The sequence below is a fragment of the Pan troglodytes genome, chromosome 1 (assembly GCF_028858775.2).
Source record: "Pan troglodytes isolate AG18354 chromosome 1, NHGRI_mPanTro3-v2.0_pri, whole genome shotgun sequence".
NCBI classification, from domain to species: Eukaryota; Metazoa; Chordata; class Mammalia; order Primates; family Hominidae; genus Pan; species Pan troglodytes.
In genome coordinates, this window is record NC_072398.2 from 41,743,779 (window position 1) to 41,769,819 (window position 26,041).

General features: G+C 37.8%; 1 protein-coding gene across 19 annotated transcripts in view; it reads right to left on the reverse strand.

The window, feature by feature from the left end:
• Positions 1–21,861, reverse strand: part of CD55 (CD55 molecule) — a 48,255-nt gene extending 26,394 nt beyond the window's left edge. For 3 of the 19 annotated variants that reach the window (XM_016937639.4, XM_009441399.5, XM_016937635.4), the window contains exons 1-8: positions 21,284–21,741; positions 20,582–20,767; positions 18,427–18,618; positions 17,459–17,558; positions 16,341–16,426; positions 11,881–12,069; positions 5,773–6,489; positions 3,725–3,745 (exon numbers count right to left, since the gene is read on the reverse strand). In XM_016937639.4, the coding sequence (XP_016793128.2) occupies positions 3,725–3,745; positions 5,773–6,489; positions 11,881–12,069; positions 16,341–16,426; positions 17,459–17,558; positions 18,427–18,618; positions 20,582–20,767; positions 21,284–21,383 (1,591 nt within the window). In that variant the 5' untranslated portion in view covers positions 21,384–21,741. Of the gene's footprint in view, positions 1–2,377; positions 2,752–3,724; positions 3,746–5,744; positions 6,490–11,880; positions 12,070–16,340; positions 16,427–17,458; positions 17,559–18,426; positions 18,619–20,581; positions 20,768–21,283 lie in introns of those variants that run through there. The other 16 variants (XM_063810079.1, XM_016937672.3, XM_063810073.1 and 13 more) reach the window with 12 other exon arrangements.
• Between the last annotated feature and the right edge of the window lie 4,180 nt (positions 21,862–26,041).

Here is a 26,041-nt window from a genome sequence, read left to right on the forward strand (position 1 = left end):
ATAAACCAAATTGATAAAGTACTTGCTAGACTAACCAAGAAAAAAAGAGAGAAGCCCCAAATAAAATCAGAAATGAAAAAATAGACATTACAACTGATACCACAGAAATACAAAATATCAGAGACTATTATAAACAACTATACATTGACAAACTGGAAAACCTAGAGGAAATGAATAAATTCTTGGAGACATGCTCCCTATCAAGACTGAGTCAGGAAGAAACAGAAAATCTGAACAGACGAATAATAAGTAGTAAGACTGAATTGTAATAAAAAGTCTCCTGACAAAGAAAAGCCCAGGACTGGATGGATTCAAAGCCAAATGCTACCAAACATACAAAAGAGAACTAATACCAATTCTCCTGAAACAATTCCAAAAAACTGAAGAGGAGGAAACTTTCCCTAACTCATTCTATAAGGCCAGCATTACCCTGATACCAAAACCAGACAAGAACACAACAAGAACAACAAAATCACAGGCCAATACTCTTGATGAATATAGACACAAAAATTCTCAGCAAAGTATTAGCAAACCAAATCCAACACCACATCTAAATATTAGTATGCCAAGACCAAGTGGGATTTCAACCAGGGATGCAAGGATGATTCAACACATACAAATCAATAAAACTCTCAACAAACTAGGCATAGAAGAAGCATATTAACATCATAAAGGTCATACATGAAAAACCCACAGCTAATATTCTGTTGAATGAGGAAAAGCTGAAAGCCTTTCTTCTAAGAACTGGATCAAGAGAAGGATGTCTACTTTCACCACTTCTATTCAACATAATGCTGTAAGCCCTAGTTTCCATTTCATTGAAGAACCAAGTTTCATTTGGCTCATAGAGAACCAAGTTTTCATTTCATTAACTTGCAGCCAGGCAAAAGAAAGAAATAAAAGGCATCCAAACTGGAATAGAGGAAGTCAAATTGTCCCTCTTTTTTAATGATATGATTTTATATGTAAAAAAAAATCCTTAAAGACTTCACCAAAAACTCTTAGATCTGATAAATTCAGTACAGTTGCAGGATACAAGATCAACATACAAAAATCAATAACATTTCTATACAATAATGAACAAACTGAGAAAGAAATCAAGAAGGCAATTCCATTGACAATGACTAAAAAAATAAATAAAATACCTAGGAACAGATTTAACCAAGTTGGTGAAAGACCCTTACAAGGAAAACTACAAAACATAGATAAAAGAAATCGAAGAGGGCACAAAGGGAAAGACATCCCATGCTCACGGACTGGAAGAGCTATTATTGTTAAAATGACTATACTGCCAAAGCAATCTAAAGATTCAGTACAACCCCTATCAAGATATCAATGTCATTTTTCACAGAAATAGAAAAAAAAAAGTCCTAAAATGATTGTGGAACCAAAAGAGTCCAAAGAGCTAACACAACCCGAGCAAAAACAAAGCTGGCAGCATCACACTACCTGACTTCAAAATATAAGGTTATAGTAACCAAAAACAGCATGGTATTGGTATAAAAACAGGCACACAGAATAATGGAACAGAATAGAGAACCCAGAAATAAATCCACATATTTATAGCTAACTGATTTTTTTACAAAGGTGCCAAGAACATACATTGGAAAATGGATACCTTCTTCAATAAATAGTGCTGGGAAAATACAGAAGAATGAAACTGGACCTCTGCCCCTCACCATGTACAAAAATCAAATCGAGATGATTAAAAACTTAAACATAAGATCCACAACTATAAAATTACTAGAAGAAAACATCAGGAAGACGCTACAGGACATTAGTCTAGGCAAAGGTTTAATGGCTAAAACCTCAAAAGCATAGACAATAAAAACAAAAATAAATAGGACCATATTAAACTAAAAAGCTTGTGTACAGCAAAAGAAACAATCAACAGAGTGAAGAGACAACCTGCTAAATGGAAGAAAATATCTATAAACTATTCATCTGTAAAGGTACTAATATCCAGAATACACAACGAACTCAACTTACTAGCGAAAAACAAATAATCACACTAAAAAGTGGGCAAAAGACATGAACAGACATTTCTCAAAAGGCAACATACAAATGACCAGCAGGTATACGAAAAACTGCTCATCACTAATCATCATGGAAATGCAAATCAAGCTCCACAATGAGCTATCAGTTCTTAACCTCAGTTAGAATGGCCATTTTTAGACAAAAAATAACAGACGCTGGTGAGGACGTGAAGAAAAGGGAAATCTTATATACTGTTGGTGAGAATGTAAATTAGTACAGCCACTGTGGAAAACAATATGGAGGTTCCTGAAAACATAAAAAAATATAACTATCTTAGGATCCAGCAATCCCACTACTGGGTATTTATCCAAAGGAAAATAAAACCAATATATCAAAAAGATATGTGCATTCACATATTTATTGAAGCACTATTCACAATAGCAAAGATATGGAATCATCTTAAGTGTCCATCAATGTACAAATGGATAAAGAAAATGTGGGGCCAGGTGCAGTGGCTCACTTATAATCGCAACGTTTTGGGAGGCCGGAAAAATCGCTTACGGCCAGGAGTTCGAAACCAGCCTGGGCAACATAGGAAAATTCTGTGTCTACAAAAAATAAATTTCAAAAACTTAGCCGGGTGTCGTGGCACACACCTGTAGTACCAGCTACTTGGGAGGCTGAAGTGGAAGGATCGCTTGAACCCAGGAGTTCGAGACTGCAGTGAGCTACGATCACACCACCGCATACCAGCCTGGGTGACAGGACGAGAATCTGTCTCAAAAAAAAAATAAAAATAAAAAAAAGAAAAGAAAGAAAACAAATCTAGCATATATAGAATGAAATACATTCAGCCATAAAAAGAATAAAATCATGTCATTTGCAGCAACATGAATGGAACTAGAGGCCATTATATTAAATGAAATAAGCCAAGCAAAAAAGACAAATATCACATGCTCTTACTCACATGTGAGACCTAAAAAAGTTCTCATGGAGGTAGAGAGAAGAATGTTAGATACCAGAGGCTGAGAAAAGTGTGTGAGTAGGAGGGAGGATGAACAGACTTTGGCCGATGGGTATAAACATACAATTAGATAGAAGGATTACATTCTAATATTCAATAGCAGAGTCGGGTGAGTATAGTTAGCAATAATGTGTGATATATTTTTCATAGTCACTAGAAGAAAGGACCTAAAATGTTTCCAACACACAAAAATAATACTCAAGGTGATGAATACCCCAAATACCAACTTGAGAATCACACAGTCCATGCATGTAACAAAATATCACACGTACCTCATAAATATATAAAACATTATGTATCAATTAAAAAATTATAAGATAATCAGGGAAGTTTGGATATTGACTAAATATTTGCTGATATTAAGGAATTACTGGATTTTTTTAGGTATGCTACGTGGTTATGTTTTTATAAAGGTTACTTAGTGAAATGTTTATGAAGGAAATGATACGATGTCTGGGATTATCTTCCAAACAATCCAGGGAGTGTGGGTGAAGTGGGTATCCATGAGTTGAAAATTGCTGAATCCGAGCGAGTATATGAGGATTTACTGTACTATTTTCCCTATTTGAGTGACGTTTAAAGTTTTCCATACTAAAAAGTTTAAAAATAAATTGCAGGATACATTTTTTTAAAAACAAGAAGACAATATTATCTCCCAGGAATATGGATTGTATATCCCACAGTGAAAACAATTTCTTTTAATGGCCTGAGAGCCAAACTTACCAGATAGAAGACGGGTAGTACCTACAGACGAAGGGGAAAAAAAGGATTAACAACAAAAATTTGTTAAAGTCATTGATTTGCTAGCAATTTCATATACTATCAATAAACAACACTAGAAAACTCGAAAGCAACTCAAATTTCCATAAATGAAATAATTATAAATTTATAAAAACAATTACACATTATTAACTTAATCAAGTAGAATGTAAACATTACTGTCTATACCTGTTCAACAGAATCAACACTGTAAATATAAATTATGATAAAGAGTTATTGACTACCAAAACAAATGCCATTTAAATTTGGTTATAAGACTTGAAGGCAAGAAACATGTTTGAAAACTTAAACAGTAAATAATTGCTGATCCAATCCTACTAACAAGAAACTATAAGATGACTAAGTCCCTTTTAACAGACTATATCAAAACTCAAAAATGCCATATCACCTTATTATTTATATCTTTCAATGACTATGGATGGGGCATTGCAAAAATAAATTTACTTTCAGATAAGCATATTTATAACAATAAATAAGCTGCTCTCCTAAGCGAGGTGAACACATTGACTCAAGAGTGCCATTTAGAACAAGCAATATTACTCAGCAGAAAAAGGGCAGGATTAAACTGTGCACTGGATATGAACTGGATGAATTAATCTCTAAGCCTCTAATTCCTCATCTATAAAATCAATCTGAAGATACTTTGCAAGGTTGTGGTACAGACGAGTGGCATCAAATAGAAGGTGAACGGAACATATCACTATAGTATATACTCAGTAAGTGGTGGCTACAATTTTTTTTTCAATTAAAAAAAAAAGAGTTAAATATGGCATTTTATATTGTGCCCTGAAAGAGTAAATTAATTGTACCTAAGAGTAAAATTTGATCCCAAATATTGATATATTATAATTGACTCATCAGGTTCAGTTTAAATGTCTTAAATTATCTTATACTTTTTACAGAAGGAAATATGTCAATAAAGTTAGTTCTATAACAAATTTATAAGTGATGCTTATTTCTCTTTGCCTTGCCCTATTAAAAACTGGACGTGTTCAACCTAGAAATTTTGGACCAAGAGATGTCATAAAATTGTAAAGAAGTAAAAAAACCACATAAAGAATTAAAATTAGTATAGTAAATCTAAATTAATCAATGTAAGCCACAAAACCAATGCTGAGTGCTAAAAGGTAATGAAACATACACAGTTTCTGTAAATTATTTTAAAAATATGAAACATTATTATGTACTACTTATGGAAACATGGAGTATAAGAATGAAAACAGACAGGAAGTAAGCACATCAGTTTCAGGGCAGTAATTGCCTTAGAGGGAGAAAAATGGGCTGGGGAAATGTTTTAAGGGAACTTTAATGATAACATCCATAATGTTTAAATTCTTAAAAATATCCAGGTGCTGGCAAAATAGGCTTCAAGGTAACAATTATGAAATATATAAAATCATTTTGAAAATACGGTCATAATGGGTAAAACTATAGATAAAACACAATTACTTGGTGCCACTGAGAACCCATCATTTATAGAGCCTTGTAATAATACGAACTATTTGAAAGGATCTCTGTATTTTCAATTACTTAGACGACACTATTGAGATGCTTTAGCAGATCTGCAACTCTAGGGAATCCGGGAAGATTCCTTAGCATGCTTTGAGGGATGGATCTCTATCAATGAACCAGACCCAGGACTCAGCCTTAAGGACAGTACATATTTGGTTCTTTGAAGGGGTCTTGAATAATTCGTTGACTCCCTAAAACTACTACAGAAAACAGAATTTTTTTTTTTTTTACCAATCTTAATTTAGCATTTTTTTAATGGGGCCACAGTCTTTTTCTCTATTATTGTAAATGTTTCTTTTTTTAAAGATTTGCCCTAGTACAATCCAAGTCCGCTTCCAAATAAAGTAAAAAGTATTAGTATGAAAAACCCTGGCTACAATAAATTAGAGACTATTTAATCCTGCAATCTTGGTCAAGTTCATATTTCCACCATAGCACATTAGATCCATACTCAGTAAACCTGAACAGTGTCAACTGACCTGAAGTGGTTCCACTTCCTTTATTTGGGGTTGTTTCATGAAAATGCTTGGTTGTCCTGGAAACAGGTGTACTCCGTGTTGCTGTAATATGAGCAGAAGGGAATCTTTGTGTACTCTTGAGACCATTAGTCACTGGGGAATGTACATTAGTGGACTTACGTGCTGCTGGAGGACTCTGCGTAAATGCAACTTTTGCTGTGGTGAATCTTTGGGCTGTTAGTGTGGCCTGTGTAGCAGAAGCATTTGTCATCATGGGATTCTGAGCTGCAGAAGGGGTCTTTGTAGATAGGGTTTTTGATATGAAAGATGTCTGAGCTGCTGCTGGGGATTTGGTGGCTGAATCATTTGCTCTGGTGGGTTTCTGAAGAGTTGGTAGGGTTCCTGTAGCTGAAACATTTACTATGGTGTGTCTTTGAGGTGTTGATGAGACTCCTGTAGCTGGAACATTTATTGTGGTGGGTTTCTGAGGTGTTGGTGTGACTATTGTAGCTAGGACATTTACTGTGGTGGGTTTCTGAGGAGTTGGTGGGGTTCTTTTAGCTGAAACATTTTCTGTGGTGTGTTTTTGAAGAACTGATGGAGTCTCTGTACCTTGAGCATTTGGTGTGGTGGTTTTTGTGGTGGTTTTCTGAGAAGTTGGTGAGACTTCTGTAGTTGGAACATTTACTGTGGTAGGTTTCTGAACTGTTGGTGGGACCTTGGAAGTTAGAGATTTTCCTGTGAAAGAAAAGGTTGAGAAACCTTGCTAAATATTGCTGGCCACATTAACATTCTTAGCCATTGCTTGCTCTGTGGCTATCCTTTCTCTCTCCCCACAAACACCTAGGTATGACTTTCAGGAAACCAACTCTTATTGAGTATTTCTCAAGGAGCTGAAGTTCTAAGTTGCGTTTGCTTTGATATAAATTATACCTATGGGTAACTAAAGAAGACTTATACCAAAGTATACTGAGGTGCTTAAGCTGCTTCTTGTGAAATAAACAAATCAAAGAGTCACTAGTGATCTTATTCTGTGGCACATCTCTATTTTGTCTCCCAAATTATCTTTTGTGCTAATACTAAAGAACAACAGGATGTTGTTCTAGAACAACTAAGCCAACAGAGACAGTCACAGCCTTTTCTATCACTTAACCTTAATGAGCCTGAGAACTTGTTTTGTTTCACGTCTTGTTTAAAGTGATACTTGAGTCTGAGTAAAAATAACTCCTTTTAATTCTCTTGTGCTGGTTACCAACTTTCCATACACCAGTTCCTCTTTAGATTTCAGACTAGATAACAAGTCAGGTGACACTTTCATTAAGAACATATTCTGAAAAGCATAAATCTAACAGCAGAGCAACTTTTTCAGTCTTCAGAGCCCAACTGCCATTGGGTCACTTATACAAAGTCCCCTGTTGAGGCAGTATTGGGTAGTGCCGAAGCCTGATTTCACCACGTATTAGTGAGCTCTAGCAAGTCCCTAACCCTTCTAAGCTATAGTTTCCTCATCTGTAAAATGAGGATAAAAGCAGAACAGATTGAGTAATTATTATTGAGGAAGGATTAAGGGAAATAATTGAGTAAGCTATTTCACAGTGTCTGTCCCTGAAGCAAGAGATTACATCATCCAGGATGACTGTTGCCAGCCCCATCACACACGGGATGCCCTAGGAACTCAGATGGTATCGGTCATTTTTTTCTGCCTCCTAACCTATCTCACAGGCTGCTATAAGGGATAAATTGAGTAAAACGCCTAGCAGGTAACAGCATTTAGCAGGCACTCAAACAATGATAATCATTATTAAGATAAGTAAAGTTTTTTTATGAACTTTTCATTCTAAGACCCTCCTATATAGAAACTATTCTAAATTATTCTTTGTTCTATCAAGTTAGTTCTCAGTTTTGATCCAGAGAATGTATATACTACCTTAGAGTTTAAATTTCCTAGAAGTTAATTTTTTAGTTATCTTTTCGTTACTGACATCTAGTTTAATTCCACTGTGGCTAGAAGGTATGCTCTGAATAACTTCAATCTTTGGCAACGTATTGTAGCTTAGAGCCCAGCATAGGGTCAATTTTGGTAAATATCCCATGCGCACTTGAAAAAACATACCCGTCATCGGTCCTAATAGATTCAATGGTCTCATATGTATATATGTTTAATTGTTGCTCAGATCTTTAGTCTCACTGATTTTTGGTTGCTTGTCCTATTAGCTATTGAGATAGGTGTGGAATTTTCTAACTATGAGTGTGTATTTGTCTATTTTTTCTGTCCATTTTTGCTACATATAGATTGAAGCTATTTTATCAAGTACATATAGATTCCAGATTATGATATATTACTGTTGAGTTGGCCTCCTTATCATTATGAACTGTTTCATCTTAAAATATACATTGATATTAATGTAACTGTGTCAGCTTATTTTGAAGGGTTAATATTTGCATGGTATATTTTTCCATCCTTTACTTTCAACTATTCTGTGTTCTTGTAATTAAACTGTGTCTCTTGTAAATAGTAAAGAACTAGGTTCTTTTTAAAATCTTTTTAAGTCTGACAATCTTGGTCAAATTGCACTTAACATAATTACTGACATACTTGGGTTTATATCAACAACCTTATTAGTTTTCTATTTCTCCCATCTATTCTGTGTTCCTTTCTGCTTCTCTCTCTCTTGTTCTCTTTTGGATTAAATATCCATTATTATTCTTTTATTAGCTTGTGATTTATGTATTCTTCTGTCATTCATTTGTAGCAACCCTAGAGATCACAATATTTATTAGACTATAAGTCAATTACGCAAACTATCACTTTTACCACCTTTTCAGTACTGCTAGAACTGTGTAACCTTTAAATGAATTTACCTCTTTCTGCCTTTCGCATTGTTATTGTGCATTTGTATTCTATGTATAATTCAGACCCCACAGGACATTACATTCACTGTTTGTAAACTCAGTATTCATTTATCCTTGTCACTGTTCATTTCCTTTTGTATTTTCATGTTTTACCTGGTATTATTTTCATTCTACTTGAAGAATTTCCTTTAGTTTCTCATTCTGTGCATGTTTGGTCTGCTAGTGCAAAGTTTTCTTGGTTTTTGTCTGAATACATCTCTATTTTGCATTCAGTTTTGAATGATATATTAATTGGGTATAAAATTCTAGGTGAACAGTAATTTTCTTACAGTATTTTAAAGATTTCTTCTTATTGTCTTTTGGTTTGCATCATTTTTTGCTGAGCAGTAATCAGTTATACTGTTGCTTCTTTGAAGTTTTTGTTGTTTGTTTTTGCTACGAGTGGTTTTATTTTTGTTCAGCTTAGAGTTAGATTTTTTGCTAAAGTGGTTTTATTTTTATTCAGCTTAGAGTCAGAGAGCTTCTTGAATCTGTTGGCTAATGTACTTTATCAGTTTTGGAAAATTCTGAGTAAGTATCATTTTAAATATTTCTTCTGCTCCTATTTCTCTTCTCCTCCTCCTCCTTCCCCTCTTCCTTTTTGTTTCACTTTCTCTTTTTCCTAACGTGTTAGCACAGTTTAACATGTCTCAAATGTCTCAAACTTTTATCTATATTTCACATTCCTTTTTCTCTTTGTGCACCAGTTTGGGTATTTTTAACCAATCTTTCAGTTCCTAATACTGTTTCCTGCTCTGCCTGAATAGCTAAACCTATCTATTGTGTTCTTAATTTCAGATATTTTCCAGTTGTAGAATATTCATTTTACTCCATTTTTGCAGATTCCAACTGAAGTTCTCTTTTCTTTTATCATCTTAAACTTGTTAATCAGTTATTTTAAGGTTCTCATTTGCTAACTCAATTATCTGGATATTCTTTATTTGGTTTTGTTTTCTCTTGATTTGGTCACATTTTCTTGCTTCCTTCCATATCTAACAGTCTTTTGTTGTATGCCAAACATTGTATATAAAACATCCGGATGATATGATATGCCTTTCTGATAAGCAGACTGCATTGAGGTAATCATGTCTTCAACCTATTAGGAATTGAGCTGGGTTTCAGTTTCAGTAAGACTCCATCTACTTCTGCTCTTGCCTCCGTTCCTTGGGAGTGGCCCTTCCGGGCTTCTGACTGAAAGCCTGGCGGATTTTTGTTGTTTCACCTTTGGAAGATGGCAGGAGATCCAGGTCTGTCCTTCAGAGTTCTCCCAGGCATCTAATGTCCTTCCCTATACAGTTTCAAAATGAGCACAGATGTGCTAAAGGGGAGACCTGTGGTATGCTAGATAAAAGCCTGTTCCTCTGGTGGGTATATGCTATCCAAATACCATCAGGTTCTGAGAGATTTCATTTTGTACTTTAGAAGCTCTGGGTCAACCTTCCCAGCCTCACATGCAGCCCCAAAATTTGCAAATGGCCTTTAGGAAAAATTGGTTCTGCATTTGAGGGCCTCAATTTCCAGTGTATTACCCTATCCCTCCATAACCATTAAAGCTTTGCTGGTTTCTCTTTCCTAGAAGTGGTCTTTTGTCTGGGTCAAGGTGAATCCTTAGTCCAGGTTCAGAATCAGCAAAGGTCCCTAGGGAAAACTGCCTTACATCAGGATGGGTTGTCTTCACCACCTGCCCCCAGGAATTTTAGTTCATTCAGAACTTGTTGCTTCCACAGCTGTATCTTATGCCTTAAAAAATATAATTTTTTGGTAATCTATTGAGATTTTATAGTCGTTTTAATGGAAGCATCAGCCTGCCATGACCTACTTGGGTACTTCCATATGGTTTTTTAAGCTCTAAATAACTGATCATTTAATAAAACTCGGAAAAATAAATATGAACTGGATCAAATGGCCAAATTTAAAAAGCACACACACTAAACTTCATAATTAAATGAATTCAAATAATAAAAATTTTTACCATTTACATTGTCAAATCTCCCTAACAATCATTATCATTAAACGTGCAAACACCACAATGATGTTGTATCAGTGGGAGACTAAATTGGTACAGTCTTTTAAAAAGCAGTGCTACTAACGGGTATGAAAAATGTAATTCACATACCTTTGTTATAAATAATTATACTACAAGGAATTTATTGTACAAATGTACTTGCATACATGTGCAGTGACAGATGTACAAGAATATTATAGCATCATTTGTAATAATAGTTCATAAAAAAAACCAAACTAGAACAAAAAACCTAAATTGCCATCAATAGAGGACTGGTTAGATAAATGAATACCCACACCATTGATAGAATAAATAAAAAATATTTGTATGTTTATTTATATTCTAGAATAAAACAAAAGAATTTGTAAAAAATTGTTACCTCTCCAAGTAGGACTAGTGATAGAGAAGAGACTTTCACTTCCCATTTTGTACTCATCTCCCTGGCTTTAATATTATGTCATTATGTCTATGTATAATACTTATAATAAAAATCTATTTTAATAAGGAATTTTTAAAATTCATACTAATAAAATTTCAATTATAATTATAAAAGTAAATACTCAAATGCTTGAGTCATGTTGGTATTCACCACTACTTAAACGCCACCTATTGATACTAGGCAATGTTTAGTCCAGCTTCACTGATCTTCTAAATATTTCTTTTAAAATATATTTAAAAAGCAGTTCGAAGGATTCTGAGAGTACCTTCTGGGTATAAAAAGACATTGAAAGAAAAACGTCTAGAAGGATGAAGGAGAATGGATAATAATAGAAATTCTGGAGGCAGAAAAGAATTGAATGTTAATTCAGTGAAGTCAACAGATGGCAAGAGTTTCCCAGTTGTTGCAACAGGTATGATCACTATCTAGAGCCTTCAATCTAAGATTCTCCCTCCAATAAACCACTTTATATCTCTTTGTATAAACAAAGTACCTATATTAACTTACTGAAAGCAACATGGTATAAAACAGCAAATGTAAGCAAATTTGCCAAAAATATGAGGCCTATTTTATATATACACATCATAATATGTGTGTGTATGTGTGTGTGTGTGTATACAAGCCATAGACCCTTCTGAGAAGCTGTAGAAAAATTGTGTCCCACAGAAAAATACAAATATGTATATGTAAACATTTTACATTTTTTTCTTAGGGGGTTCATTGAATGTCTGCAACCCACATATAGACCTGAGGGTAAGAATAAAGCAAAAATATAACTATCCAAAGTGATTACCTCTGCATTCAGGTGGTGGGCCACTCCACTCTCCTTCATCGTTATTCACAGTACAATAAATAGAGTGCTCTCCAATCATGGTGAATCCTTTATTACATGCATACGTTACAGACTGTCTATATCCATAATGGTCACGTTCCCCTTGAATTATTCCATTGTCAATTTGTGGTGGTGCTGGACAATGAATTTCTTAAAAAACAATTCCAACATCTTTTAAATAAATAAAACTAGTAAAGTATTTTTACAAATAAGATCAAAACATGTTAAAGATTATATTTTAAAGAAATCAAAATATCATTTTTCTAAATTCAGCATTACCAACAAGAGATGCTTATAAATGCCTATTAAGTAATTGGTAGTATGTGGGAGCTTTGAATGCAAATGGTGTAGAAGACAAATGCTAACCTTGAGACCAATTCATAGAAATAATAAGATTCAGAACATGTATGTAAAAGAAAAATTATAGTAAGATGTGTGCATATCAAAACGGTGCTAGGAAAAGTGAATGCTGCAGGATTTTAGAGATGAAAGCAGTGTAGTCAGAGAAGACTTGGGCAGGGAAATAGAACTTGAGTTTAAACCTAATATGTACCATGCTTTTGAGAGAGAACAGCGGAGAAAGCGTTGCTCTTCACTCTAAGAGGGAAACGCTAGCAAATGCAAGGAGTTGAAAATTCAAGCAGCATGTTTAAGAGTTAAGTACAGATCATTTTGGATACAGCAGAGATCTTAAATGTCAGGATTACATTTTGACTTCTAGAGTAAAAATTTTTAGCACATATGGACTCACAGAGACTTCACTCAAAACAATCTTACTGAGCAGCTGAACTTACAAAATAAATACAAGCAGAGGTTTTTTTAGTTATACTGTAAAAAGGGACCACTCCCTGGCAGTTACCCTGAGAAAAAATGCAATGGTTCCACATAATCTAAAGGCATGATGTTGTTGTCCTTTTTTTTTTTTTTAAGAATGAAGGCAATTTAATATGTGTGTATGCCAAATTATGTTACACCAAACATACTTAAGAACACAGAAAATACTTAGCACATTTATCAATCACTCTTCGGTCTTGGATCAAAACAAGCAGCAACAACAAGCTGTTCTGATTTACACTAACTTAGAGTGTGCAGAGACACACACACCATTGGTTCAGTTCAAACATTTTCTGAGTGCCTAACACACGCCAGGCATTTTTTTATAATTGGAAGTGCAAAGCTGAACAAGATATAGTTCCTATGTCTTAAAAGCTAGTGGGAAAAAAGATTCAGAAATGATTTCAATAAAAAATGCAAGGGTCATCCCGAAGTAGCCAGCCTGGGAATCTTTCTGATGGACTAGGGAACTAACTCTTAGTAAGGAAAATATAGCTAAGTAAAGAAGGGGCAGCGGGGCATGGTGGTTCACACCTGTAATCCCAGAACTTTGGGAGGCTGAGGCGGGCAGACTGCTTGAGCCCAGGAGTTCGAGACCAGCCTGGACAACAGGAGGAAGCCCTGTCTATGCAAAAAATACATAAATTAGCTGGGCATGGTGGTGTGCACCTATAGTCCCAGCTACAAGGGAGGCTGAGGTGGGAGGATCACTTGGGCCAAGGAGGTTGAGGCTGCAGTGAGCTGTGATCGCACCACTGCACTTCAGCCTGGGCAACAGAGTGAGACCCTGTCTCAATTTAAAAAAAAGAAGAAAAAGAGGTACATGGAAACCACAGCAGTTTGCATGTATAAGGCATAAAACATGAAGGCAAGACCTGAGTGTCAAGCAGTAGGTAGACCATGGCTGCCTTGTACACTATACTAAGGAATTTGGGCTTTTTAAGTGATAGGAGATATGAATAAGCTCTAAGGAGGAAATAGATGTCTAAGTCACATCTGTGTTTCAGATCGCTCTGGGTAAAATATGGATGAAACATTAATAGAGTGAAAGAATGGAGGCAGGAGGCCATTGCTATCAGTGTCACTCTTGAACTCAGGCAACTAAGATTGCTGCCTCAAACCCCACATTTTAAAAGGCTGTGCTCTGGCCCTCCTCTGGATGCATTTCTCCCCTGTTGGTGGGATGTTTGTAGGCTGATAGCATATACTCAATGACAGCCTGTCCTACGACTTCTCCTCCATTCCAGAACATGCTCCAGGAACTAGCACCCAGAATTCCCTGTGCCAACACCCCTTCCAGGGCCTGAGAGGGTCCCTCCCACTGGTCCATGTTCTTGAGCGTGGTCTATCCTGCTGATATACTCACCTCTAACCCAACAGACAATAGAGGGTGGATACAAGTTATGGTGGATGTGGTGGACATGACTTGGGTATGTAGGCTGAGTTGTCCGCTTATGTGCACCAGAGAACCCATACAGTGTGGGAAGAGGAAGGGCTATTTGAAACAAGGTGGGTCTTAGGCCAGCGACCTCCATTTATATTCTTGCCTGGGCCCTGAAAATGTTAGGGGTGGCCCTAATTGCAATAGTCCACAGGAGGAATAATAAACTATGCTAGAAATATAGAGATGGAGAGCAAAACACAAGTTTGAAAAACAGATTGAGGAGGTAAAGCACAATGATTTAGGGATGAGATGTGGGGAGTTAAGATAAAGAGAAGGGTCTGGCATGATAGTCATTATATAGCAGGGATTGATTCTAGGTTAGCAGATACCATCAGTCAACTAAAATTTTGAAAAAGAAAACATTGGCAGAGAGATAAGCAAACAGGTCCTCTGACAGTGAGGCTCTATTCAGAGGTAAACTAGCAGCACCTCTGTTTTCTGTATAACTATAGACAATTAGTGAATGTGTCCACTGTTCTTTCCTTCTTCGTATCCATATTCACGCATGGACACTGAAGCAACCTCATGTGTTTATAGTCTAGGGCTACATACTTGAGGTGAAGCAGTACATTGTTTAAGAATTCACTTTCCATTCAATCTTTTTGGTATGGTCAAAACAAGTTATGTGGAAAATCAAAATGATCCTGAAAGAAGTAAGGCCTTATAGGGATATTTGAAGGCACTGGGATTGCTTAAGAACAGGGGCTCTTTCCTACAGGATGCAGATGTCAGTGGTTGCTGAGTCACAGAGAGGATAGAAGAGTCAAGGAGGAAAACATGAACATCAGAATATTCAGCATGGAGTTCAAGACACCAGATAGGGAAGCAAGGCTGTGGCCTAGATGTGCAAGCAGGAAGATAAAGTGGGTTTGCATTTCTGTCAAATTCATGACACAGCAGGTGCTTGTGAAAATACTGGCTTCAGATGGGAGACCGTTTGTCTGAACTTTGTGACATGTTGCCTGGGTCAAACAAAAGATATGGCCCAGCTTTTCCTTGTTTTCTATCTTTAATTTACTATCATTTACAATGTCTCTTACTGGACAACGAAAATGGGAAAGGTGCTACTGGGTAGCAATGATGAAAAATTTAAAAACAACTACAATGAGAAAAAATGGTAGTAGTATGACATCTCAAAAAGAAGGGCACATGGTGGGTGTGGCAGGGACAGGCTTCTTAATGGCACGGCTTCATTTTATTTGTCTTCGTGTCAGTTGACCCTACACGTTGCCTACCAGAGTGTCAATCGATAAATGCTTGATAAATTACACTAAATCTACTCTAGTTTTCTTCCCCTAGTAACATACAAAAACTTTAACTTATCAATAATTTTGACAACAGGGCCTTCAGAAGTCATTTGCAGGAGGGCACATTGTGTGTGGAGAGAGAGAAGGATGGAAAGAAAGCAAGCCTACATTTTAAAATGTTGCATGTATTTTATTCCTCTCAATTTCCAAGAGACATGTGTCTCTAATTGACATAAATTTGACTGGATATATATCCATTTATAATATTATTTCTGCACCATATCTTTCTTTGAGAAGATTCTCAAATACAGACACAGTATTTCTTCTTGACGGTATAAGCTTATCTCTCTAATGATAAGAATATATCACACCTTAAAACCCCGCTAGATAATTATCTCGGTTAATTATTTTAATCCTAAGAAGCAGCATGTAGGCAACACTGGATTTTAGAAAAATGCTGGGTTTGAAATAAGAGACCTGGGTTAAACGCCTTCCATTGCCACTTGTTCTAGGATATGGGGTCAAGTCTTACAGACCCTCTGATTGACACTATTTTCTTACATAAAATTGTGGGGCGGAAATCTTTCACCTATCATACTTGACTTTAGAAGTAATGGTTAGACAATAAATGACCAAGTGCAATACAAATCTAAGTTTGTTTTTAATCCTCATTCTATAATTTGGGAATTGGGACTCAGAAAACTTGCTGGTTTATCTTCACAGCTGCTAAATGAAGGAACATCACTAGAAAAGGTCTTAAAATTAGCAAAGCACTCATATATTGAAAGGTGGGTTTGCTACAAATACACACTGTGCTAATTCTTAAGGGGCAGAAATTAATTTATCATTGAGTACTCAGCCTCACAATCTGAGTGCTTAGATTTTTTAACTCTTACCTCTGCACTCTGGCAACGGGTCACTCCACTGGACAGAGCTGCCTGAAATAAGACAAAAACTAGAAGTCGAGCCAAATAATTTGTACCTAAAGCAACAGGGGAAGAAAAAAGAGTTTGTTACATTCACACATATTTGACTTTCCTCAAATTCTCCAGGTTATTATCTTAAAATATTTACTACACAATTAGGTGAATATAAAACAGTAGTTGATAAAAGTCCACACAGTAGTTTAAAGGAAAAGAAAAATTAAGTTTAAAAACATGACATCCAAAGAGTAAAAACAGATAAGACATGTACATTTTTTATTTGCATGGGGAATATGTTAGAAAGCATAAGTGTTTTAAACATTTTTAAATGACATAGATGATTGAACATTTTATACCTCTGAGTTCTAAATATGGGCTTCACAGAATAATAGAATGTACTTATATTTAAAGGGTTCAAAGTACTTCCCAGATTTTGTGTTCATGACCTAACCAATATCTGTGTTTCGTATAGGAGACAAGTGATACTGATATTTTTACTTTATAAAGAATAGGGACACACACAGAGTAAAATAGAATTATTTAATTTACAGATATGAAATGAGAAAATAAATGTAAAGTTTTCAACAGTGTCTGAGACATTGATGGTACTCAATGAATGAGTTCCTTCTCCCTATACAGAGAACTTATCAAAGAACTTAGAATACTTTCACACTAGGAATGTCTTTAACTCATGCTGTTTTGTAACAGCTTGTTTGCATATAGAAAAACTCATGCAAATTCATTATTTAGGTCAACTAAAGATTGGTTTAGTATTTAACATTTGAAGAATTATTTCTGCAAGTATCATCATCTCAAATATTTTTATTAATCACATTTAAAATTTTATATTGAATCACATATTTACTGAAATCAGAATTTAGAGAATTTTGGTGGTATAAGAAATCTTCCTTTCTTGCCCCCATTTTACTAAATTTAACTGTGATGAGCTCATGATGAAGGGTCTTTGAGGAGAGGGATTGTTTTAGTTGCTACTAGCTGTGAATACCAGTCATGAAACTAACAATCTCACCTTAAGTCCTAATTTGTTTTCTCATTTCCTAAATACAGGGTTTTAGTATGCCCAAACTTACCCTGTGTTACATGAGAAGGAGATGGTTGCACCAAATAATATGCCATCTGGTACATCAATCTGACCATTTCGTATTTCTCCCGGATTAGGGCATGATTTCTCTAGAATAGAATACAAATTGATTCTTTAAAATTAAATTATCAGGCATACACACAAAGAAGGTAACTATGTGAGGTGGTAGATATGTTCATTAGCTTGACTGTGTTAATCATTTCACAATGTGCACATATATCAAAACATCATGTTGTACACCTAAAATAATATTTGTCGATTATACCTCAATAAAGCTCGGGAAAAAATTTTGAAAAAATTATCAAGCACATATATGTAAATTCATCATCTGAACCATTGATATTTCTTATCCTTAGACTTTTTTTTCTTTTTTGAGATGGAGTTTTGCTCTGTTGCCCAGGCTGGAGTGCGGTGACATAATCTCAGCTCACTGCAACCTCTGCCTCCCAGGTTCAAGGGATTCTCCTGCCTCAGCCTTCCAAGAAGCTGGGATTACAGGCATGCGCCACCACACCCAGCTAGTTTTTGTATTTTTAGTAGAGTCAGGGTTTCATCATGTTGGCCAGGCTACTCTCAATCTCCTGACCTCAAGTGGTCCACCTGCCTCCGTCTCCCAAAGTGCTGGGATTACAGGTATGAGCCACCATGCCTGACCCTTAGACTTCTTTAATTCTAATTTCTCTTTATAATAAGTTTTGAAAAAGCAACGAATTTAGAATATATACTTGTTTTATTTTAGGTAACCTCAAACTAATTAAATGTGAAATTTTTGAATGAATAAGTATTCCTACCACATAAATATTTAGTCTAATTCAAAATAAATTGACACTCATGGTCCTATCAAGAAACATCCTATATAATAATATATACACATAGAGTTCTAGCATGAATGAAGGAAGGGATACTATTTCCCCCAAACACCAGATGGTTGAAAATACTTTAAAAAATTTTACTTACTTTTACAAAATTCGACTGCTGTGGACCATTTTAAATTCTGAAGGCAAGTTAGTTTTGTTGATAGAGAAGGTTCTCTTCTGTAACCTGGACGGCACTCATATTCCACAACAGTACCGACTGGAAAATAATTCTGAGTGATATAAGGCTGTTTGAGGGATGCAGAATTTAGCCTGGTTGGCACCTCGCAGCTACCTAAAAGTATTAACAAAAGCAGCAACAAAAAATGTAGTATCAATTTTTGTTTTATAATCTATACTTAATTATCTGGACCCTAATAACCCCCTTTCTTTACTGCTTTGCGCATATTTAGTACTTAACTATATTAATATCATCATGGCACTTGCAATGTAGCAAATGTATTCACGTGTATACTTTGTTTCCTAGTTACTAGAGGCTTAGGAAGTAGAGTTGGTACACACATATCACTATCCCCACTTAAAAAAAAAAAAAAAATTAAGTTGCCTGGCCCAGTTCTGGCATTCAATAAATGTTGGTTTCCTTACCCTGCCCTAAAGAACTACACAGCACCATACAGTACAGGAATAGGGTATTTCCAGACCCCTGGACTAATGTCCTGCACAATAATAGCAGCTAATATTTATTTACGTACAAACTCATTTAATTCCCACAAGCCCTGGGGGCAAGGATAAGTCAATTGTATACATAAAGTATTTACACCTGTAAACAGATTGCCCACAAATTGTATACATAAAGGATTTACATCTGTAAACAGATTGCCCACAAATGTGAATCTAGAGAGGCATGGTCAAGTGGAAGGGTCATCATTGGATTTGTAGTCAGAAGACCCAAGTTTACACCTTGGTTTTGGCGTAAAAGCTGCTGCTCTTGAGGAAGTTATTAAACTACTGGGGTCTGTCTCCTCCGCCATAAAAAGAGTGTAAGAGCCCCAACTTACCTCATGAGGTTGTTTGGAGGATTGGATAAAGTAATAACATGGGGAAGAGTTAAAACATGATACATGTGCAAAGACTATGTACTTCATCCTACTGCCTCTATTGTGGATAAAAATAAAAAGTTAAAGCCTATTTCACGCATGGCTTCTAAAGGTATTTGTGTCAATTTCTGTATTTACCATAGCATCTATTGATTTAAGTTGTTCAAAGTCAGGTTATCGGGTCTCTTTATCTTTATCTCTACTCATATATCTCAAAGCTAATACAGGGCTATGTAAGTAACAGATTTTTTTCCTCCAAGATAATGCCAATATATATTTTATGAAACCAAAGGGCACATAAGGTGTGGATGACTGTATGTATATTCACCTAAAACAAGAAATCTTCATTTCTTTTAATTCTACTAGGTATCAGTATCAAACACGGTTACTGTGTTAGCCCCCAAACAACTGTTCACTGGGCCTCTTATTCATTTTTAACAATCAACCTATCTACCTGTCTATATCCCAGTTTATACATCTCTCTCTCCCTATATATATCTCTCTCCCTATATATATATATCTCCCTATATATATATCTCCTTATATATATATCCCAATTATATATCTCCTTATATATATATCCCAAGTATATATATATCTCTCCCTATATATATATATCCCAATTTATATATATACATATATTTTTTCAAAGTAGCAAGAAGAGAAGATTTGGAATATTCTCCACACAAACATGAGGTACTGGCTATCCAATTACCCTGATTGATCATGACACACTTTATGCATGTGCCAGAATATCACATGTACCCTATAAATATGTACAAGTATAACAGATTTTGAAGTAAATATTGAGAGCTTTTAAAAATGCCACCACAGAGTTGTATTTGGTAAGTCCTACTTTATAAAATACTTAAGAAAACAGATCATTTACATTATGTGTCTCAAGGCAATTGCCAAATATATTTTATATGTTTACTCCCTAAACAATACCTATTGTTTATTTTCTCTACTAGTTCGTTCAAGAGGTACAGTGTTAGGAAGAAAAACTCTTAATGAAGCAGCAGGACCTACTCAGGGTGGTAAATGTCTTCAATTAGCTGGAGTGTGAAGTGCCAACAGGGTATACCCTGGGGTTTAGTAACGCTAGAGAACTATCAATTACTAGTCACTCCAAAGGTATATAAAAATAAATTTAAGATACATTCCATTCCCAGAACTTTTCTAAAAAGATGAAGAACTTACGATTGCAGAACTCTTCAATATCTGACCATTGACTGCCCTTAAGGCAGATCACTGAGTCCTTCTCGCCAGGAATTTTCACAAAGCTTTCTTCACATTTGTACGTTATTACGGTATCCTCGGGAAAACTTGTACGGCCTTCCAAAGCTGGCTGGGCATTAGGTACCTCTGGGGGAAGGCCACAGTCACCTAGGGAGACAAAAGCAGAACTGAAGGAAATGACTATCAAGTGTCCTCACAGTTGCTGTTTTCAAGACACAAGCCCCCTTGAAATGCCACACCTGAAAGAGATGACATGCAAGTTTGCAGCATCGTGTGCTCCACACGGCTGGACTCTGTCGAGAGTGGGGAGCGGTCAGCGGTCTGGCCTCCCATCCTTTTAGACCAGCTTTTTGGGGGTTAAGGATACACTCTCTTTGAGCCCTCCCTTTCGATTTTGCCAGGCTTGGCTGCTCCGCAAACCCAGCCGGGGCCTCTTTAACCCTCCACGCCGACCTCTAAAGCCAAGTCAGCTGGGGGCCGACACAGCAGGAGCCCCAAATGCTGGTGAGCGGCGAGAGCCTTAAAGGCACAGGACGGCGGGAACCACGACCGCGGGCCAAGCTCCCCACCTGCCAAGTCGCCGGCCCCTGTGCGTGTCTCAGAGACCGACTTGGACCTCCCACCCAGCCCAGGGGCTTCCCCGGCCGCCGGGCCCCTACTCACCCCACACGGCCGGCAGGCACAACAGCACCAGCAGCAGCAGCCGGGGCAGTTCCCCGAGAAGGGGCAGCGCCGCGGGCACCCTCGGCCGCGCGACGGTCATGGCGCGCCGGGTTAGAACAAGGACGCGCCGCCGGGACTCCGCCGAGTCGCAGCTACGCCCAACAGCCGGAGCGAGTTGCAGTAAGCAGAAGCCACGTGGCTCCGCAATACCAGTTAAATGAGTGCTTTGGGCGGGGTCTGGGCTGGGGCTCTGCGTCACCAAGGGTGGGACAAACAAGACGGGTGGCTTAGGGGTTTGTTGTGGTCAGAGGTGCGGTCAGAGGGCTCCGGCGTCATACGCCCCTGTGGGCCCTAGACTCGGGGAGAGTGGGGAGGGGAAGGAGGAGGAGCTCGCTGGCAACCCCCTCAGGGACTCACTCTCTCCACTGCTGGGTGGGGCCTGCGATGACCTGCCTTCTAGAAACCGAAATATCTCCTCGCTACGTAAACACAAACGGGGTGTAAACGGGAGAGGGGGAGGGGTGCTCAAGTATCGCAGGCCTTGCTGCCCGAACGTGAGTTCGTCTAAGCGGAGCATCCCCGCGCTTGAGTGCTGCCAAGCGGACCTGCAGGTGCGGTGGAGTTCGGGGGCTGAGACTCAGGCGCTGAGACGCGGTGCCCTACCCGCGTCTTGGGCCCTCTACTGGGAGGTCTGTCAAAGGCCAGCACGAGGGTGGGGAAATAACTAGGGAAGGAGGGGAAGTAACTAAGGAGGAAGGGCGTTATCTCCTAGAACACTCTCTAATGTGAAAACAGAGACCTGGGGAAACAGGTTGAGTAACACAGTAGGGAGTGAACATTGTTCATGCCTTGTTCGGGTGGGAGTCATTTTCTTCACCCGGGTTCTCCTTATTTACCAAAGACACCACTTTGGGATTACTCCAGACTGACTGTAGAGAGAAATTCACCAGTGTAAGTGTGTGTGTGTATGTGTGTGTGTGTGTGTGTGCGCGCGCGCGCGCGCCTCGGGGCGGTGTGGGGTGGGATAACAACAAAAACAAACAGACCCCAAAACGCTGAATGGTGGTGGGGTGGATTTTAAGAGGAAGACTTGTTACAAACCCTTTAGAATAAATAGCCTGAGGTTTGCAAGACTGGCCACACATTAGAATCACGTGGGGAGCTTATATATATATTTATATTTATATATTCATATATATTTATACATATATAAATATATATACTTTAAGTTCTGGAATACATGTGCAGAACATGCAGGTTTGTTACATAGGTATACACATGCCATGGTGGTTTGCTGCACCCATCAACCCAACATCTACATTAGGTATTTCTCCTAATGCTATCCCTCCCCTAACCCCCACCCTCCGACAGGCCCCCGTGTGTGATGTTCCCCTCCCTGTGTCCGTGTATTCTCATTGTTCAACTCCCACTTATGAGTAAGAACATGCAGTGTTTGGTTTTCTGGTCTTATGTTAGTTTGCTGAGGTTGATGGTTTCCAGCTTCATCCATGTCCCTGCATAGGACATGAACTCATCCTTTTTTATGGCTGTGTAGTATTCTATGGTGTATATGTGCCACATTTTCTTTATCCAGTCTATCATTGATGGGCATATGGGTTGGTTCCAATCCAGAGGCCCAAACTGCACCTTAGACAAATTAAATCAGCATCTTTGGGGATGGGACTGGGTATCAGGATTACTTAAAGTGCCACACTGTGCAGCCAGGTTTGAGAACCACAGACCTATATGGTACTGGTCAGAGTAAAGATCTATCCAGCTTAGGACCACCCCTGTCAAAAACAGAAAGGATATAGATGGCAAGATGGGTTGCCCTTCTTTATAGAGAATAGCCTCAAGAACATGCTTCCCTGTAATAATTTATCTGGGTCTGGCTAGCAGAGTCCTAGCCTAGATTCCTTTTCCCTTAAATGCCTTACCTTGTTAAGTGAAATTCCCTACTTGGAATTATACTTTGGTCTATGGACCAGCTGTGGGGGTATTTGTTATATCCTATCATGATATTCTTTCCTGAAGGTTTTCTGATAGCTCTTGACTGGTTGGTATGAGCTTTTTGAGGAGGAAAACAACAATTTTTCAATCATAGCATTTTCTTTGAGCCATACCTACTGTATAGAACCAAACCTTGTGTTGCCCATGGCTGGAGCCAATCCTACAGTGATTCCAAGCAAGGGACTACTGTAGGATTTCATTGAAACCTAACAATATTCGAACATTGTGGAGTTTAGAAGTTATGGTGGGGGGCTTTTAAAACCATCTAGTGTTTGATGTTAAAATATCTAACTTTTACTCCCATATTGAATATAAAAACACAAGGTATGTTAGGTCCTGGCAGTGTTTAGAAGTGGCATGAGGTCTTCATTTATTCCCCCAATAACCTCCAGTAACCTTAACCACCACTCCCTTCTGTCCTACCATTAGAGATAGGTAATCTTCATTCCTGCTTGGGCTCACAGAATTGGTGTGAAAGGCAAGGTAGGAAATTTTGGCCGGGCGTGGTGGCTCACACCTGTAATCTCAGCACTTTAGGAGGCCAAGGCAGGAGGATCACCTGAGGTCAGGAGTTCCAGACTAGCCTGGCCAACATGGTGAAACCCCGTCTCTACTAAAAATACAAAAATTGGCTGGGCGTGGTGGCAGGCGCCTGTAATCCCAGCTACTTGGGAGGCTGAGGCGGGAGAATCACTTGAACCTGGGAGGCGGAGGTTGCAGTGAGCCAAGATCGCACCATTGCACTCCAGCCTGGGGGACGAGAGCAAAACTCCGTCTCAAAAAAAAAAAAAAAAAAAAAAGAAAAGAAATTTTACGAACAATTACTGGATAGAGTCTTAAGTAATAGTTACAATCAGCCAAATTTCAACATTCTGAGGGGAAGGAAACAAAGAAATCCACTATGTATTTACTCAATTTAGAAAAGAGATCTATGATAAAATCTAAGCATTCCTCAGAAAAAAGCAAATATGTGAATTTATAACTTACTAAAGATTATTTTAAATAAATGGCCTCATTTGTTGTGTTCCAGTTGCTTTATACACATTATACCATTTCACCAACACAACTTCATGAAGTGAAGATAACTATCCATATTTTGCAGACAAGGAAACAGGCTGAGAGGCTGTTTACCAAAGCCCATGCACTAACTAGCGACCAGGTCAGAATCTAAACCTAGTTTGATTCCAAAACCTATACTTCTCCTGTCCTGCCATACTACATTCTTTTTATTGGAATGAGCAAAAATTTCTTGTATGCAGAGGATGATGAATTAGGTACTTGGGGGTGTGATTTGGGAACCCAGGGGCTTATGATATGAGCAGTAGTTCCAAGGCTTCATACTTATCTACCAGAAACTATCAGTGTGTCCTCACCTGAGTCACTGCACCTCTCAAGGGCTTATTTCTGCATTGATTAAATAGCATTTGGCACTAGAATAGTCTCTATAGACCTTCCAATCCAAAACAAGCTTATGTAATTAGGTCAAAATACAAAGAAAATAGGTTTATGATTTTGACAGAGCAAGGGACCACGGTTCTTACTCTTATCCCAGGAACCATACAATGACTAAATCAAATACTGTTTAATAAACTTCCCTAGTACACAGAAACCCACTAAGTGTCAATACTTGTGTTTGAGAATCTACAATCTAGTAGGGAGGTTTTCCATGATAAATGCTATACAAATATCACAACCAAAGTGGTATGGGGCTTCAGAAAGGAAAGAAGGGAGTGTGGTAATTGGGGCGGGGAAGGCTAAAGGCCCAGTGATTCAACTAAATATGACAAGTGTCAATGCAATAGGGCAAAAATAGGAAAAGAGATGAGATACGAACAAAGGTTTGGGGTCAGTCCTGTTGATTCCAGGAATAGTAAGGAGTTTAGTTTAGGGAGAGTATGGAGAACTGAATTGAGGCAATGGAACAAGAGGGTAAGAGAGGCTGGAAAGAGATTTGAGAGAGCCTTAAAGGCAAGGCCTGTGCCTTTTACACCATTCAGAAGCATTAAAGGACGGTTGACACTTGTAAGGAGGAAGCACCTGGGTAATTTGGAATTGGCATCTAAGATGCTGGAATGGGAATGGCTGTGTAAGCAAAGATCCAATTTAGCTAATTACAACAGTCCAGGTGTTTAGAGAACAAAAATGTCTTTTAGTTTTAAAATTAATAAATCTATATTAAGGAGTTCCAGTCCTGTTGCTCTGTAAAACTCCTGACACAATTATTATAGACTTTTGAATTTCCATTCCTGCTCTGACCAAACAAGTTTCAAAGTAATAAGCCACAGAATTTGGCAACTGATTAGATAAGGAACAGTGGGGAAAAAGATGTTGAAGAGGACTCGGAAGTTTGGAGTTTGTGAGATTAGCGGCCCTATTTAAAAGAACTATCCATATTCAGCTTTACACTTGTTGAATTTCAAATGCCTTGGCAGAGTGTCTACGTGGAAATGTCCAGCATGCGATTGAAACGGAGGCAAGATTGAGGTGGAGTGGGTAGAGATGTGACTGCAGGCAAGGTTTGAACCAAGGGAGCATAGCATGTGGAAATAGAGAAGCCCAGGGTGTGAGACTTGAGGAGCCCCACGTTAGAAAGTACAAATGACAGAGAAAGGGAAAGGAGAAGGTAGTGGAAAGGAAAGAGGATCGTGCAATTTCCTGAAAGCCAAGGAATACAAAACTGTGAGCAAATATTATCACCCTCATTGCAAGTGAACCAGCTGGTGTTTAGGGAAGTTAAGAAACTAGCCC